We start from the raw sequence: 17,504 nt of genomic DNA on the forward strand, positions 1-17,504 counted from the left end.
GCGTGCAGGGAGAGTCCACGGTAGATAAACAGTTAATTAAATATCAGTAGTCGGCACTCGTAGTGTGTATTCCCTTTGATAAGTGTGTGGGACTAAGTCTGTGGTATAGGCCTAACAAGCAACTAAGCGAAAGAAAAGAACTAGTGAAATTTAGGATTAATTACTGTAAGGATTGAGACTGGTCAGTAGACATGATAAAATTCCAAGGGTTAACAGACTCTGCCCTATTTGTGTTTCTAAACAAATTGAAGACGAATCTCGCCCTTATATATTGCAATAAATACTCTATTCTAAGAAATAAATTTTATAAAAGCATATCATTCCGACTTTAAACAATTATCTTCGTTACAAGCCATTGGCGAACTTATGACTTCTTCAAATCATATGTTAATATTCCATTAGCAAAATTTATTTCATCTTGCTTTGATCTACGCAATATTCTTCTTTTAAATTTAACCGATGTAACTTGATTGCTATATCATAACATTATTATATGATCACGATAATCGTTACTGTTTTAGTTTTAGTTTACAAAAGCTTCTGCAACACTGTATGTATTTATGGTCATGCAAATAAAGCTAGTTGTTGTTGTTGTTGTTGTTGTTGTGGGACAGTCTATATTTAGAAAATATCTGAGCAAGTTTTCGCTGAGCGCTTGCCATGGAACGCCGAGACTGCTCACGGTCTTTCAATTCGGGGTAAATTAGGTTGAGCGCGAACAAATCATCCGAGGAAACTTCAATTCAATCTGGGCATATTTTGCATGGTCATATGCATGTCTCCTCGTGGACAAGGTTTCTAGGACAGTGTTTGGGCTTCATCTTTCAGAAAAGGCTAAATAGCTACTTCAGTTCGAGTGTCTTTTTGTTTGTCATGGTATGCTTTTACCCCGCAACAACAACTAGTTTTATTTACATGACCATAAATACAGTGTTGCAAAAGTGTGTTTGTTTTTTTTTTTAATAAAGCTAAAACAATAATGATTGTCGTGAACACATACAGTCGAACCTTTCTAATACGGACACCGAAGGGACAAAGCGAAGTGTCCGCATCAGAGAGGGGTCCGAATTAGAGAGTTCACTATGATGACGTCACTTTTAAGTCTCCACTGACAATTTAGAGTGTTTCTAAAATCAGGCCCAAAAGTGAGTGTCTTATGAATTTGTGAATTTCTCAGCTATATGCTGTACATACGAATTTTGGACAGGAAATGGTACATACCGCAAATTATCGACACCTGGTCCCCGGAGTGTCCGTAATAAAGAGGTTAAATTTGTATGAATTTGCTCCCTAGGGCCGAGATTCAGTGTCCGTTGTCCGTTTTAGAGCGGGTCCGCATTATAGAGGGTTTTTTTTTTGGGGGGGGGGGGGAAATGTATGAGAACTTTGTCGGTACATAGGAAACTGACCGTTTTAGCGAGGTGTCCGTATGGAGAGGTTCGACTGTAACGAGGTTATGATATAGCAATCAAGTTACATCGGTTAAATTTAAAAGAAGAATATTGCGTAGATCAAAGCAAGATGAAATGAATTTTGCTAATTGAATATTAAAATAATGATTTGTAGAAGTTTGCTGTAGCTAAGTAGTAGAACATCTGGTCTAGTAACAAGAAGTTCTTAGGTTTGACTCCAAGCTGGAGAACTCGGAATTCTTTTACCGAGTATGCCTGTGTTACTGCCAGAAAAATAATCTTCTCCACTCTTGTTGTTGTTGTTGCTGTTATAGAAAAGTGTTTGTGTGCCGTATGAAACAACCAAGCGACGTCTTTTCATGATGTCAAGCGTAGTAGTTGAGATGGAAACGATTCAGAAGTGTCAGTCAGCTAGTTCCTCTTGCCAGCAGCTTCCGCACATGGTCACTTTTTACAAGGGGACTGAGTACGAGACTACGGTTGACGTTGGAATGTGTAGCGGAGTGTGCATCGAAAATAACGCGTGTCTAGCAACTATGAAAAAGACGAAAAGTATTTCATCACCAAACGGTATGTCGCACGGCAGAGATGGTGTTTCTATGGAAACCATGACATTTTGTGTGAATCATTCTAATGTCCAGTCATAAAATAGTAACAACGCTCGGTTCTTGCTAAAAGTGCTTCTCTTGTAAACTTGTCAATTTTCTGTTAGTAATCCGCTACTTCTCACAAGATAAGACAGGCACTTAAAAAATAAGATACGTCTCAATGGGGAAGTTAATGATTGAGATCTAACCAGTGGTTTCACATTGCTGTTTTTGTAACGTTTTCTTACAAAAGTCCCTCAAGAAACTTGTTTTCTTAAAAGTAAAGGCTAATTTTGATTCATTGCTCTGTGTTGTTTTCTAATAGGGGTCAAGTGCCTTGACACTGTTGAGGAGTGCTCATGCGTGGTACCTCACTGTTACCGTTTGTCATCATTTGAGGGATTTCCCGAGCAGTACACTGACTCCCGAGGAAACACAGCAATGCGAACTAAGGTGGAAGATCAATCAAGCCTTTAATAAATGAAAACCCTTGAGAGATTATCAGTTTCGCTCGCGGGCTTTTGAAGTACTGCCTATTCAAGTTAAAACCCCACGATACAGCGCAACAGCTACCCAAATGGCTTTGTTGCTAAGCCGAGATATAATATTCAATTTATCAATGGTCAGCGTCATATAGCTGAACAAGTGAAGATAATTAGCTGTTTAATCACTGTTCTTTTCTGACTTATTTTATTGGTGTTTCAGATCATTGATCTTGGTAGGTGTATTGGCGATACCTGTCCCTTGGAAACTACCAATTCGAGGTACTAATGTAAAGGGAAAAGTACGACTGACTTGTCACGGGAATGTAAAGTTATCACGTTCATGTCAATCAGACAATCAATCAATCAATCAATCAATCAATCAATCAATCAATCAATCGGTCACTCAATCATCAATTAATCAGGTAATCAATCGATCATCCATTAGTCAATCAATTAATCATCAGTCCATCAGTTAATCACTCTATCAAGTAATCAATCAATCAATCAATCAATCACTCAATCAATCAGTCGATCGATTGTCGATCAGATGCCCAAAATTATACAATTATGTAAGCGTCGTAAATCTCTCTGAAGGTGTCAGTTTCATGTGTTACGGAAGCAATAGCATAAAGGCCTCTCCAGACCAACGCTAGAAAAGTGCAAGCCATTATAATTCATATTTCAAGAATGACAAGAGAAGAGAAATCATCCCCACGAAAGTGTAAGCAAGACGCAAATCAGTTTACAAGACGTTAAAATTGGGATAAAGATGATCAACAGGATTCCTGTTGCTAAAGCACGCCGAATAACAGAATTGTTACGGTTTTTGTCAAACACGTTCCAAACTAAAACCAAAAGTTCCCAGAAGTCATAGAAGGAGGCAGCGTGGCCGAGTGGTTAGAGCGCCGGAATTGAATTCCGTAGGTCCCGGGTTCAAATCCGCTAGCTAATGTTGTTCACGGTAGCCCCGAGTTCAACTTCTCGGCTACGCTTGTAAATAGCCAACTGGTCTGCCTCCCGCCAGCTGGGATTCTTAACCTAGTTATGTTTATTTAAATATTTATTTATCATTGCTTTGTTATATTGGTCCTGAAAAGCCCCAATCGGGAGTGGCCAATTAAGTATACATACATGCATACATACTGAGCTCAGAAATTGAAATATGTTTTTTTTTCTAGAACTAAAAACTTATTACAGAATTAGTGCTAAAATAATTTTCCAGTTGTAAGTTTTATTCACCAGGTTAACTAAGGTATCCGTAAGGCCTGAGCTGTCCCAGACATTTGGGTAATCCTAGTTATGATGTCTTAGTTGTAAACCCATGTTATCTATCACCCTAATTTGGTACATTGATATTTTATTTCAACATTTCAACTATCCTACGATCCAGAGCGACGTAAGAGATTATTCTTACCATGTCACTAAGAAATGGCTATGGTAAGATTGCATCATGTATGTTATGAGCTAGCGTAAAGTCCGTATTAGGGAAATATCGGTTCTGAAGAGCGAAAGCAATATTCCCCAATACAGACCGCATAAGCTAGTTCGACAAAGTTTAACTTTATTATATTGCTCTTTTCAAAACTCTGCTGATAATTTAATACCTCCCTGCGATCCTTTCTCGGTAAATGTGTGTGCAAAAGTTAGCATCCTACTTTTTTGTGCGTTCTGAAAAAGTTATTCGCCTATCTTAGCGGTCCGTATCGCAACACTTCGGTCAAGAGCCTATCAACACCACCACCAAGAGAACACGCTGGAAATGGATTGGTCATACACTAAGGCGGAGTGAGACGCACTATGTCCCCCACGGGACAAAGAGGACTAGATGATGATGATCGCAGCATTCGGACCGCCAAGCGAACTAATCAGAATTCTTCTTTTTATCCTGGACTTTGTTTGTCTCGTATTTTTCTTGCCATATAACATGCTCGAGTTCTCTGCTCAGAATTTCGGACTCCTGCTGTTTTAACTGAAAATTCTACATACTAGTATGCACAATTTTCAGCTAAAACAACAGGAGTCCGTTATCTTGATCTATTCGCGTCAGATTTTTTTTTTTTTTTTCAAAAAGGCAGCTTCAGTTTATTTTCTGATTGAATTTCTCCTAGCCTGAAATGTCAATCATCTACCACTCTCAGCCGGCGGAGAAACGTCTGATGTCTGAGGGTTATAACTCCTTTTCCTTGGCCATCGTGGCTTAACAAGAAATAACACACAAACTGCGGTGACAAACATGACAATAAAACGCAACGTTGGAAAGCAAAACTAAAACTATATCATTTAACTTGACGCTTCGTATGTTTCGAATTAGGTTTACGTTCTTCGAATGCAGTAACTCCACCCAGGCGTCTCTGGCCACGGATTTAGGCCGAGGACGGGAGATGACTGACATTTTAGGCTAAATGTTTCTTGGGTCCTAGAAACTGATCATTCGTCCTGTTTTTGCTTTTGTTTTGTTTTGTTTTTTTTGTCTTGTTCCAGGTTAGATAACGCCAAATTTGCATGGTTCTTCATGTCCACACCGCAGGACCCCACCAAATGTCGCTCACGTTCGAGGAAATGGCATTCCTTTAACACCACTGGGGGAAAGAGCTTCAACGTCTCCTCCATTGAAGACTGCGTCTGTTTCTAAGAAAGACCGGTCCGACTAAACTTGGGCCCACATATAGATTTTGTTTCTCATAAGCTCAACGCTGTTCTTAGAAGCTCCAGTTCAAGTTAGTGGAGAGAAATTCTAGCTCGCTGGGAATAACAAATAAGTCATGTGACTGTTTCTGATGATTACAAACACAAGCCGCAATAATTATGTAGAAGTTAGAGTAAGATAAAAAAATAATAATAATCGCTCTGGAACAAGAGATAAACTGTTTCTAGTTCATTTTCAAAAGAATCACAGTAGTTATCATTCCGCTTTATCAGTTCATTTTATTGCTAACTTATAGCTTAAGATTTACGATCCGCTTTTTGAACTTCTTAATTGTTACCTTTTAGCTCCAGTTTATAGTCCTTTTCATATTAGTATTTTGTGACGAAAGCATACAGTGCTCTATTGCTTTACAGATATAACAACCAGAAATAACAGTCAATAAAATTGCATCGATCCGAGTAAAAAGGGAGGGTGGTTAGGTTTATGGCTTTCCTCTTTTGAGCGACTGTTTTGCAAATAGGTGACACCTGTCATGTTCATTTATATTTGATTGTAACTTCTCCCAAAGAGTACTCAGATCACAAGAGTGTAGCTCTTCCATTTCATCCTTCTTGGGTAAGTGCTCGTCTTCGACTGGCCATTTATTCTCAGTTCAATTTCAGCTGAGAGTCATACAGATGGGTGTCCAAGTTTTTTTTGGGACACCCACTTCGAGAGAAAATGCTATTTTTTTTTTTACAAGTTGAGTTTTGAATTGCAGGCTTGAGTCAGAATAAGCCAGCCCACAGAAAATTTTGGGTGCCCCACTTGTCCTGGAGGAGAAATGTATGACAAGCCCAAAAGTGTTCTGCGTGGAGGGCCAGGTTCTCTCCCTCCTCTGGGGGATTTTCTCTGATTTTCCTTGTTCTTAATTTAGAACCCGTCACTCTTAAGTTCTACTTTGATCTCTAATTTAGTTGCCTTCAAAACAATGGCACAAAATCAGTTATTAATTACCAAAATAACAGATGCGAAGGCAACTAATCTGGAATCTGAGTCCCAACGGTTTTTTCAGCTGCAAAGTTGATTTCCACTGTCACGAGAGTGATCTAGCTGGCGAATTGAAACTGTCCACAGGAAAAACGTTACAGTCCTGCTTTCAGACCTTTTGGTGAACATTGCAAAAGCTGAACCCAAACAACTAGAACGTTTAACAAACGTGCCTCAACCTGTCCTCAGTTCTAAGCTATACTCACATCAAAGAACACAGAATATCATAAAATATCATTAACAAAAGAATGGTTTCATGATGAACATTACTTCAATACCAGCCAGTGTATGCTTATTTCTTTGTCTCATCCTTTCTTTCCTTAGCTATCGCGATGACAGCCTGTTACAATAATTTTTAACAACGTTTTCTGAGCACCATCACTCAAAGAGGGATTGGTACTGTACATTAATAGCAGTGCCAAGAGCTACGTTTTGAAGTCATGCTTTCCTCCTACATGTACATGGTCATTTCTATCAGTTTTCCAGATCTTAGGGACTTGAGTACTTTTATAACCTGCTCACTGGAAGCCTGTGAAATGGAGAGAAAATAATGGTCCTTCTCAGTTGAGCAGAAAATCACAGTGTGACAATAACAAAGCCAATAATTCTTTGGGACCAATTCATAAATACAAACATTATATGGAATGTGTTGTTCCATACAATATCTCTACCCTTTTAAACAGAAAATATGTATATAACTTCCTTTAAAACTTTGGCCTTGATATCATCCTTTGCTTGGGGTAGGGGAAGGTTAATAGATATTTTCAGGAAACAAAATAAGTCAGTGCAGGTAGGATTTTTCTGAAGTGAGGGAGGCATGGAGTTGTGGACATACGGTTACCACTACCATTTTTCAAAAAGTTCATCTTGCTGAACTCATGGACAAAAACATTGGCCTAGGAAGAACATGATCTAAACTCAGATTCACTGGATAGATAAAATAACTTCCTGTTGTCAATTACCTGATGAACTGAGTGTAGCATTGGACTCTTTAGAAGGAATTGAAAGGCTTCCACTGACTGTGAATCTACATGTGATGACTCGGTGAAGCATACAAACAATGCCGCAGCCACACTGTGGATCTGACAGTACTGTAAAACTAAACAAAACATATTTCTATGAGTTTTCTAAGAAATGAATGATTTCGTTCTTGTACCAGATGATTGAAAACATATTCCAGACTACCAGATCAGTCATATGCAAATTGTATTCCACTTTAAAACCATTTTTTAATCCCCTATTTAATTTATGAAAAGGAGGAAATAGTTCTGTACAGGCACGCAGATGATCCCAGCCTGCAAATGATCCTGAAATCGCTTTTATTTTATTACTGTGAAACTCAGGAAACCATGAACATTTGGATTTGATTCCAAAAGATTAACTTGGTACTGAACCAATCACAATAAAGTTCAGGACACACAAGAACCACAACCAATAGGCCATGTTCGATATATCAATATTTTAACATCGATCTGAGGCTTTAAGGTCAAAATTGCAAATTTTTTAAGTTTCCTTTGTCTTTCAATTCCCAAAAGAGACTTGGATACAAAGAAAACACCACCACACATCCCGAAAGCCTCGAAGCCATGTTAGAATATTGGTATCTTGAACATGGCCTATTACTGCTGCTGTTTGCTGTTTAGTTTTCTCATGCTTAATTGGCTTTTTCCGTGCTACACAATAACAGTCCTTAAATATTTCTGGTATTGACGGTTTTCTGAGTTTCAAAGTAATAATACAATATCTTGATACAACAGTTACTATATGAAAAGCAAGAAAATGTGCAGTATGAACGATTTGAATGCAAATTTCTCAACCTTAAAAATGATATCCAACGTCACAAAATCCTGTGTTTGAAAGTTGTAGTTTAGTTAGATCCTTCCCTGAATGACTTTATTAGGTCTGGGCCTGAGATGCATAAACACAGGATGTTCACCATATCCTCAAATTTGGAGACAACTGAGAATTCCCAAGTGGATTAACTACATTTTTACTACAGCAACTAGCAAAAAGGAATCTTAGGCACTTTCGAGGGAGTCTGTGGCTATCTAGGATGCAAGTATGAGAAGTGTACAGGGAAAAGTTCGAAGTGGTTAATTAGATGGCAGAGGTATCTTCGAAGATTCCTGTTTCTTTTTGTGGTACGTTTCCTAAACGAAAAATTTATGCAGTCGATGCATGTCAATTTAGTATTTTGCACAGTATGTTTAACGTTTTTATTGCTGCTTTTATGCCTGAGGTACTTGTCTTTTATTAAGAAAATCTCTATCAATTCATAGACTTTTCATGGAGTCTACACCATTCCGAACTTCTTACGTTGGAATCAGTTCCGGTCCAGGGATCATTTGCGGTACAATTTGGGGGTCATCTGTGGTTCGGGGATCATTTGCGGGCCTGTACAGTTCAAATACTGGCTATTTTACCTGATGCTGCAACTCCACTCATGACATTAGGAGTTTCCAAAAATGAGCATTCTTCGTGTAAAATCTTTTCTTGCCAGGAATCTGTCTTTAACACTTTTACAAAGTCAGACTTGAGATTCTCAGGAGCATTGGTATGATACTCACAGGCTGCCAATGATGTTAGAATAACAACTTTGGAAGGCTTCAAATTCTCAAACAACTGAAACATGAAGGTCTAAATCAAGGTCTACTCAATTGACTGATGATGTTAATTATTGGCAAAGTTAACAACTGAGATGACTGATCAACGAACAATGGAATGAAGAATGGAAGGCACGATGAAGGAAACAAAAAGAACAAATGTGAGGGGGTGAGGGGATTTTTTTTCTCTATTCGCGTTTTTTTTTTTTTTTTTTTTACTTCCCTTTTGGTGGTCTGTTTTTTTATGGGGTTTTGACTCCTTTACAGATCGTCCATATATATGGCTTATTTTTCTTCTTTGTAGTCATTAAATTGTACATAAATAAAAATAAAAATAAAACATAAATCTTTCACCCTCCTAATGATTCCCGCCTCCTATTTTCTTACCTCCACCACAAGCTAACACAGCAACATACACCAGGAACATACACAAACTGCCACTTGAAGTGATGTGTAAAATCTTAAAGGCAACTTTTCCCATTATCTCGGATAACGGGAACTTTCAGTAAATTGGATTATTCAAAGAAACGTTTATCGATGGAACTATTCTCCCATACATACCTTTTCTGTCCAGTGGAACGCTTTCTCTTGAGGTACCGGCGTTCGACATTGAAAAAATACTGAGTCATCATGATTCGTTGTTAGCCGATACAGACAACACGTATCACCTGATTTGAACTGATTACACTGTTTTTCGAATTCCAGCTCATTCCCCCTTTTTGAAGTAAGACAGGCGATAACTTCACTCCCTGCTGATAAATAATGAGCTTCTACAAATGTTGTAGCAACTTCTCCGACCGCGAGAACCATCAAGGGACATTCTGTCACAGATGATTCCTGATCTATTTTCAGGTGAGGCGCCCAGTGGAAATTTAAATTCCTTGAATCATCCTCTGAAGTGGATGTTTCCTCGTCCTCCTCGTCGTCTTCGTCGTAAACTGCGCGAGAAGAAGGAAACCTTACTTCCCAAACACCAAAAGCTGCCGCCATTTTGATTATAATAGTACCCAGGCCGTCCACCTGCGTTAATAAAAGTAAGCATAGGTCCGCGTAGCGTACGGAGACTCTTATCAAAAGTAAGCTAGAAAGAGTTTTAATTGAAGACCACCATCCGGGAGCTTAGAATGATAACGATGTGACTGGATTACATGACCTTGAGAAATTCAGCTTTTTGGCCAGAAAAACGTATACTGCGTGTATATGTTTTCTTATGCTTTGTACAACCGAAATGGCTACCATCCTGATGAGAAGGCGCCGCAGTCCTCCTTCACCAAGACAGACCTACACTGAACGCCAGAGGGAAAGCGCTAGCAAAAGAAGGGGCGCCTGAAGATCATGTGGTGGTGTGCGACGGAGAAGGAAATAGACAGCATTCAAATTAGGAAAAAGGACCATTAGATGTGGAGGGATTATGTTGCTGCCCTACACGCTACCCCCGTAATGGGCATGACTGAGAAAAAGAAAGATATGTTTTGTTTCATTGATCTAATACTTAGATCGGTAGCCAATAAGAACTTGCTTTGGTAAAAAGGTTGAATCTTTTTGGCCACTATATAAATGATAAACTAGAAAATATTTCGTATGTAAATTTATGTAAAAGAGAGCGAAGAGAACCTATCGGAAAATGAAATGCTCTTCTGAAAACATGATTGATCATCGCAGTAAAACACAACTTAAGCAGTTGTGAAATTAAAACCTGAAAAAAATTCAGGCCTGAACGGGATTCGAACCCATGACCTCTGCGATACCGGTGCAGCGCTCTACCAACTGAGCTATCAAGCCAACTGGGAGCTGGTTACGTTGTGAGTTCGTAATCATGTCATGGTCATGGGTTCGAATCTTCACAACTGTTTAAGGTTACCGTATACCTTCAGGGGTGTCTCGCGTCCAAGCGATGTAGCGCGTCCGGTTTAAGCTGTAGATACCTAAACCCCTGTATCAAATTAAAGCTTATAGAGCTGGCTATCAAACTATAAATTTTGAAATAAAATGACTGGCCGATTTTTTCATGGCCACTAAATGCGAGCGTCCTAATCACCATTTGGAAGCTACAAGTCAAAGTGAATTTTGTTTTTCGCCAATTTATTTTTTCCTCGGTTTCAGGAAAAAAAAAAAGCGCTAAAAAGCGTGTCTGCGTTTTGCCATACTCAATCGCAGTAAAAAGTTACAGAACATTTTCGAAATAGGATTATAAAGATGTGAAGTGATCGTATAAAAATCGCTCTCGGAGAAAAAATGTTTCGAAATAAACAATTCGCAGACATGTTTTGGTTTTTTATATGTTAATCTAGCTACTGTCCAATTTTGAGGGCAATCAAACAAATTCCCTTTGAGTTGTAACTCTTTAAAGTGTCTGCTTCAAGCGAAAACATTTATTCGAGAAAACAGCGCTAAAAAAAATCGCTTCCTTCCCAAACAAACTCCGCCCACAAACGCCTTCAACTGGGTTCTCAGATCACTGAGCCAATCAGCGCTTGGAAAATTTACTACTATTAACTCGCGGTGAAATCTACGCGCGAATCTCCAAAACACCCTTGCGTTTCGCAATGCGCTCAAGGCGGAGAGATAACTCTTCTGTAGCTCGGTTTTTCTTGAAGCTGGTCTGGCAAAATGGGAAAGACGAAAAAGGATACGAACGCTAGTGTGGCTGGGCGACGAGAACAAACAAAAGAAAGCGCGGCGGAGCAAATATGCATGGATAATATTCCAATGGATCTCAATGAGTTCGACGTTTCATCAGTATCGGACTCAACAAAAAAGTCACTGTAAACATCGCTGTTATCGCTGTCGAGGTCCCAGATGTTTACAAAACCTTTCTCCTCTCTTGACTCGATCTTTTTGCCCGCTTGATACGATAGCTATTATAAGCTTCACCCGCGAGGTCAACTTTCGCTTCTTCACTCATTGATGTATTTTCATTCGTTCTCCGCTATTTCGAACGGTAAACAGAGTTTAGAAATACTCTTTACTCTTTACTCTTTACTCTTTACTCTTTACTCTTTACTCTTTACTCTTTACTCTTTACTCTTTACTCTTTACTCTTTACTCTTTACTCTTTACTCTTTACTCTTTACTCTTTACTCTTTACTCTTTACTCTTTACTCTTTACTCTTTACTCTTTACTCTTTACTCTTTACTCTTTACTCTTTACTCTTTACTCTTTACTCTTTACTCTTTACTCTTTACTCTTTACTCTTTACTCTTTACTCTTTACTCTTTACTCTTTACTCTTTACTCTTTACTCTTTACTCTTTACTCTTTACTCTTTACTCTTTACTCTTTACTCTTTACTCTTTACTCTTTACTCTTTACTCTTTACTCTTTACTCTTTACTCTTTACTCTTTACTCTTTACTCTTTACTCTTTACTCTTTACTCTTTACTCTTTACTCTTTACTCTTTACTCTTTACTCTTTACTCTTTACTCTTTACTCTTTACTCTTTACTCTTTACTCTTTACTCTTTACTCTTTACTCTTTACTCTTTACTCTTTACTCTTTACTCTTTACTCTTTACTCTTTACTCTTTACTCTTTACTCTTTACTCTTTACTCTTTACTCTTTACTCTTTACTCTTTACTCTTTACTCTTTACTCTTTACTCTTTACTCTTTACTCTTTACTCTTTACTCTTTACTCTTTACTCTTTACTCTTTACTCTTTACTCTTTACTCTTTACTCTTTACTCTTTACTCTTTACTCTTTACTCTTTACTCTTTACTCTTTACTCTTTACTCTTTACTCTTTACTCTTTACTCTTTACTCTTTACTCTTTACTCTTTACTCTTTACTCTTTACTCTTTACTCTTTACTCTTTACTCTTTACTCTTTACTCTTTACTCTTTACTCTTTACTCTTTACTCTTTACTCTTTACTCTTTACTCTTTACTCTTTACTCTTTACTCTTTACTCTTTACTCTTTACTCTTTACTCTTTACTCTTTACTCTTTACTCTTTACTCTTTACTCTTTACTCTTTACTCTTTACTCTTTACTCTTTACTCTTTACTCTTTACTCTTTACTCTTTACTCTTTACTCTTTACTCTTTACTCTTTACTCTTTACTCTTTACTCTTTACTCTTTACTCTTTACTCTTTACTCTTTACTCTTTACTCTTTACTCTTTACTCTTTACTCTTTACTCTTTACTCTTTACTCTTTACTCTTTACTCTTTACTCTTTACTCTTTACTCTTTACTCTTTACTCTTTACTCTTTACTCTTTACTCTTTACTCTTTACTCTTTACTCTTTACTCTTTACTCTTTACTCTTTACTCTTTACTCTTTACTCTTTACTCTTTACTCTTTACTCTTTACTCTTTACTCTTTACTCTTTACTCTTTACTCTTTACTCTTTACTCTTTACTCTTTACTCTTTACTCTTTACTCTTTACTCTTTACTCTTTACTCTTTACTCTTTACTCTTTACTCTTTACTCTTTACTCTTTACTCTTTACTCTTTACTCTTTACTCTTTACTCTTTACTCTTTACTCTTTACTCTTTACTCTTTACTCTTTACTCTTTACTCTTTACTCTTTACTCTTTACTCTTTACTCTTTACTCTTTACTCTTTACTCTTTACTCTTTACTCTTTACTCTTTACTCTTTACTCTTTACTCTTTACTCTTTACTCTTTACTCTTTACTCTTTACTCTTTACTCTTTACTCTTTACTCTTTACTCTTTACTCTTTACTCTTTACTCTTTACTCTTTACTCTTTACTCTTTACTCTTTACTCTTTACTCTTTACTCTTTACTCTTTACTCTTTACTCTTTACTCTTTACTCTTTACTCTTTACTCTTTACTCTTTACTCTTTACTCTTTACTCTTTACTCTTTACTCTTTACTCTTTACTCTTTACTCTTTACTCTTTACTCTTTACTCTTTACTCTTTACTCTTTACTCTTTACTCTTTACTCTTTACTCTTTACTCTTTACTCTTTACTCTTTACTCTTTACTCTTTACTCTTTACTCTTTACTCTTTACTCTTTACTCTTTACTCTTTACTCTTTACTCTTTACTCTTTACTCTTTACTCTTTACTCTTTACTCTTTACTCTTTACTCTTTACTCTTTACTCTTTACTCTTTACTCTTTACTCTTTACTCTTTACTCTTTACTCTTTACTCTTTACTCTTTACTCTTTACTCTTTACTCTTTACTCTTTACTCTTTACTCTTTACTCTTTACTCTTTACTCTTTACTCTTTACTCTTTACTCTTTACTCTTTACTCTTTACTCTTTACTCTTTACTCTTTACTCTTTACTCTTTACTCTTTACTCTTTACTCTTTACTCTTTACTCTTTACTCTTTACTCTTTACTCTTTACTCTTTACTCTTTACTCTTTACTCTTTACTCTTTACTCTTTACTCTTTACTCTTTACTCTTTACTCTTTACTCTTTACTCTTTACTCTTTACTCTTTACTCTTTACTCTTTACTCTTTACTCTTTACTCTTTACTCTTTACTCTTTACTCTTTACTCTTTACTCTTTACTCTTTACTCTTTACTCTTTACTCTTTACTCTTTACTCTTTACTCTTTACTCTTTACTCTTTACTCTTTACTCTTTACTCTTTACTCTTTACTCTTTACTCTTTACTCTTTACTCTTTACTCTTTACTCTTTACTCTTTACTCTTTACTCTTTACTCTTTACTCTTTACTCTTTACTCTTTACTCTTTACTCTTTACTCTTTACTCTTTACTCTTTACTCTTTACTCTTTACTCTTTACTCTTTACTCTTTACTCTTTACTCTTTACTCTTTACTCTTTACTCTTTACTCTTTACTCTTTACTCTTTACTCTTTACTCTTTACTCTTTACTCTTTACTCTTTACTCTTTACTCTTTACTCTTTACTCTTTACTCTTTACTCTTTACTCTTTACTCTTTACTCTTTACTCTTTACTCTTTACTCTTTACTCTTTACTCTTTACTCTTTACTCTTTACTCTTTACTCTTTACTCTTTACTCTTTACTCTTTACTCTTTACTCTTTACTCTTTACTCTTTACTCTTTACTCTTTACTCTTTACTCTTTACTCTTTACTCTTTACTCTTTACTCTTTACTCTTTACTCTTTACTCTTTACTCTTTACTCTTTACTCTTTACTCTTTACTCTTTACTCTTTACTCTTTACTCTTTACTCTTTACTCTTTACTCTTTACTCTTTACTCTTTACTCTTTACTCTTTACTCTTTACTCTTTACTCTTTACTCTTTACTCTTTACTCTTTACTCTTTACTCTTTACTCTTTACTCTTTACTCTTTACTCTTTACTCTTTACTCTTTACTCTTTACTCTTTACTCTTTACTCTTTACTCTTTACTCTTTACTCTTTACTCTTTACTCTTTACTCTTTACTCTTTACTCTTTACTCTTTACTCTTTACTCTTTACTCTTTACTCTTTACTCTTTACTCTTTACTCTTTACTCTTTACTCTTTACTCTTTACTCTTTACTCTTTACTCTTTACTCTTTACTCTTTACTCTTTACTCTTTACTCTTTACTCTTTACTCTTTACTCTTTACTCTTTACTCTTTACTCTTTACTCTTTACTCTTTACTCTTTACTCTTTACTCTTTACTCTTTACTCTTTACTCTTTACTCTTTACTCTTTACTCTTTACTCTTTACTCTTTACTCTTTACTCTTTACTCTTTACTCTTTACTCTTTACTCTTTACTCTTTACTCTTTACTCTTTACTCTTTACTCTTTACTCTTTACTCTTTACTCTTTACTCTTTACTCTTTACTCTTTACTCTTTACTCTTTACTCTTTACTCTTTACTCTTTACTCTTTACTCTTTACTCTTTACTCTTTACTCTTTACTCTTTACTCTTTACTCTTTACTCTTTACTCTTTACTCTTTACTCTTTACTCTTTACTCTTTACTCTTTACTCTTTACTCTTTACTCTTTACTCTTTACTCTTTACTCTTTACTCTTTACTCTTTACTCTTTACTCTTTACTCTTTACTCTTTACTCTTTACTCTTTACTCTTTACTCTTTACTCTTTACTCTTTACTCTTTACTCTTTACTCTTTACTCTTTACTCTTTACTCTTTACTCTTTACTCTTTACTCTTTACTCTTTACTCTTTACTCTTTACTCTTTACTCTTTACTCTTTACTCTTTACTCTTTACTCTTTACTCTTTACTCTTTACTCTTTACTCTTTACTCTTTACTCTTTACTCTTTACTCTTTACTCTTTACTCTTTACTCTTTACTCTTTACTCTTTACTCTTTACTCTTTACTCTTTACTCTTTACTCTTTACTCTTTACTCTTTACTCTTTACTCTTTACTCTTTACTCTTTACTCTTTACTCTTTACTCTTTACTCTTTACTCTTTACTCTTTACTCTTTACTCTTTACTCTTTACTCTTTACTCTTTACTCTTTACTCTTTACTCTTTACTCTTTACTCTTTACTCTTTACTCTTTACTCTTTACTCTTTACTCTTTACTCTTTACTCTTTACTCTTTACTCTTTACTCTTTACTCTTTACTCTTTACTCTTTACTCTTTACTCTTTACTCTTTACTCTTTACTCTTTACTCTTTACTCTTTACTCTTTACTCTTTACTCTTTACTCTTTACTCTTTACTCTTTACTCTTTACTCTTTACTCTTTACTCTTTACTCTTTACTCTTTACTCTTTACTCTTTACTCTTTACTCTTTACTCTTTACTCTTTACTCTTTACTCTTTACTCTTTACTCTTTACTCTTTACTCTTTACTCTTTACTCTTTACTCTTTACTCTTTACTCTTTACTCTTTACTCTTTACTCTTTACTCTTTACTCTTTACTCTTTACTCTTTACTCTTTACTCTTTACTCTTTACTCTTTACTCTTTACTCTTTACTCTTTACTCTTTACTCTTTACTCTTTACTCTTTACTCTTTACTCTTTACTCTTTACTCTTTACTCTTTACTCTTTACTCTTTACTCTTTACTCTTTACTCTTTACTCTTTACTCTTTACTCTTTACTCTTTACTCTTTACTCTTTACTCTTTACTCTTTACTCTTTACTCTTTACTCTTTACTCTTTACTCTTTACTCTTTACTCTTTACTCTTTACTCTTTACTCTTTACTCTTTACTCTTTACTCTTTACTCTTTACTCTTTACTCTTTACTCTTTACTCTTTACTCTTTACTCTTTACTCTTTACTCTTTACTCTTTACTCTTTACTCTTTACTCTTTACTCTTTACTCTTTACTCTTTACTCTTTACTCTTTACTCTTTACTCTTTACTCTTTACTCTTTACTCTTTACTCTTTACTCTTTACTCTTTACTCTTTACTCTTTACTCTTTACTCTTTACTCTTTACTCTTTACTCTTTACTCTTTACTCTTTACTCTTTACTCTTTACTCTTTACTCTTTACTCTTTACTCTTTACTCTTTACTCTTTACTCTTTACTCTTTACTCTTTACTCTTTACTCTTTACTCTTTACTCTTTACTCTTTACTCTTTACTCTTTACTCTTTACTCTTTACTCTTTACTCTTTACTCTTTACTCTTTACTCTTTACTCTTTACTCTTTACTCTTTACTCTTTACTCTTTACTCTTTACTCTTTACTCTTTACTCTTTACTCTTTACTCTTTACTCTTTACTCTTTACTCTTTACTCTTTACTCTTTACTCTTTACTCTTTACTCTTTACTCTTTACTCTTTACTCTTTACTCTTTACTCTTTACTCTTTACTCTTTACTCTTTACTCTTTACTCTT

At 35.5% G+C, this 17,504-nt stretch overlaps 3 protein-coding genes and 1 non-coding gene across 5 annotated transcripts in view; 1 reads left to right on the forward strand and 3 right to left on the reverse strand.

Moving 5' to 3' along the window:
* The window catches only part of LOC145480724 (uncharacterized), a 15,889-nt gene extending 10,293 nt beyond the window's left edge, over positions 1-5,596 (forward strand). For both annotated transcript variants that reach the window (XM_081459039.1, XM_081459040.1), the window contains exons 3-7: positions 1-20; positions 1,727-1,982; positions 2,325-2,452; positions 2,705-2,763; positions 4,966-5,596. The exon at positions 1-20 is cut by the window's left edge and continues 48 nt beyond it. In XM_081459039.1, coding sequence (XP_081315165.1) covers positions 1-20; positions 1,727-1,982; positions 2,325-2,452; positions 2,705-2,763; positions 4,966-5,116 — 614 coding nt within the window. In that variant the 3' untranslated portion in view covers positions 5,117-5,596. The remainder of the gene's footprint in view (positions 21-1,726; positions 1,983-2,324; positions 2,453-2,704; positions 2,764-4,965) is intronic.
* The window catches only part of LOC145480727 (uncharacterized), a 317,856-nt gene that overhangs the window by 192,093 nt on the left and 108,259 nt on the right, over positions 1-17,504 (reverse strand). The window lies entirely within an intron of this gene.
* On the reverse strand, positions 5,182-10,737 carry LOC145480725 (proteasome assembly chaperone 1-like). The gene is made up of 4 exons (XM_081459041.1): positions 9,325-10,737; positions 8,584-8,782; positions 7,123-7,259; positions 5,182-6,689 (listed from the first exon to the last, which is right to left on the reverse strand). The coding sequence occupies exons 1-4, from the start codon at positions 9,751-9,753 to the stop codon at positions 6,612-6,614; spliced, it is 843 nt and encodes a 280-aa protein (XP_081315167.1). The 5' UTR covers positions 9,754-10,737; the 3' UTR covers positions 5,182-6,611.
* On the reverse strand, positions 10,473-10,545 carry Trnat-ggu (transfer RNA threonine (anticodon GGU)). The gene has a single exon. It is a non-coding gene; the product is annotated as a tRNA-Thr (tRNA).

This window comes from Orbicella franksi, chromosome 3, assembly GCF_964199315.1.
Source record: "Orbicella franksi chromosome 3, jaOrbFran1.1, whole genome shotgun sequence".
In the NCBI taxonomy this organism is placed as follows: domain Eukaryota; kingdom Metazoa; phylum Cnidaria; class Anthozoa; order Scleractinia; family Merulinidae; genus Orbicella; species Orbicella franksi.

What these genes read in the sequence shown, in the direction of transcription:
- LOC145480725 (XM_081459041.1), bottom strand. Translation starts at nt 9,753, where the DNA reads ATGGCGGCAGCTTTTGGTGTTTGGGAAGTAAGGTTTCCTTCTTCTCGC. An exon ending in CGTTCCACTGGACAGAAAAG is followed by an intron (nt 8,783 to 9,324) that starts GTATGTATGGGA and finishes TTCATGTTTCAG; the next exon opens with TTGTTTGAGAATTTGAAGCC. An exon ending in TGCTACACTCAGTTCATCAG is followed by an intron (nt 6,690 to 7,122) that starts GTAATTGACAAC and finishes TCCATTTCACAG; the next exon opens with GCTTCCAGTGAGCAGGTTAT.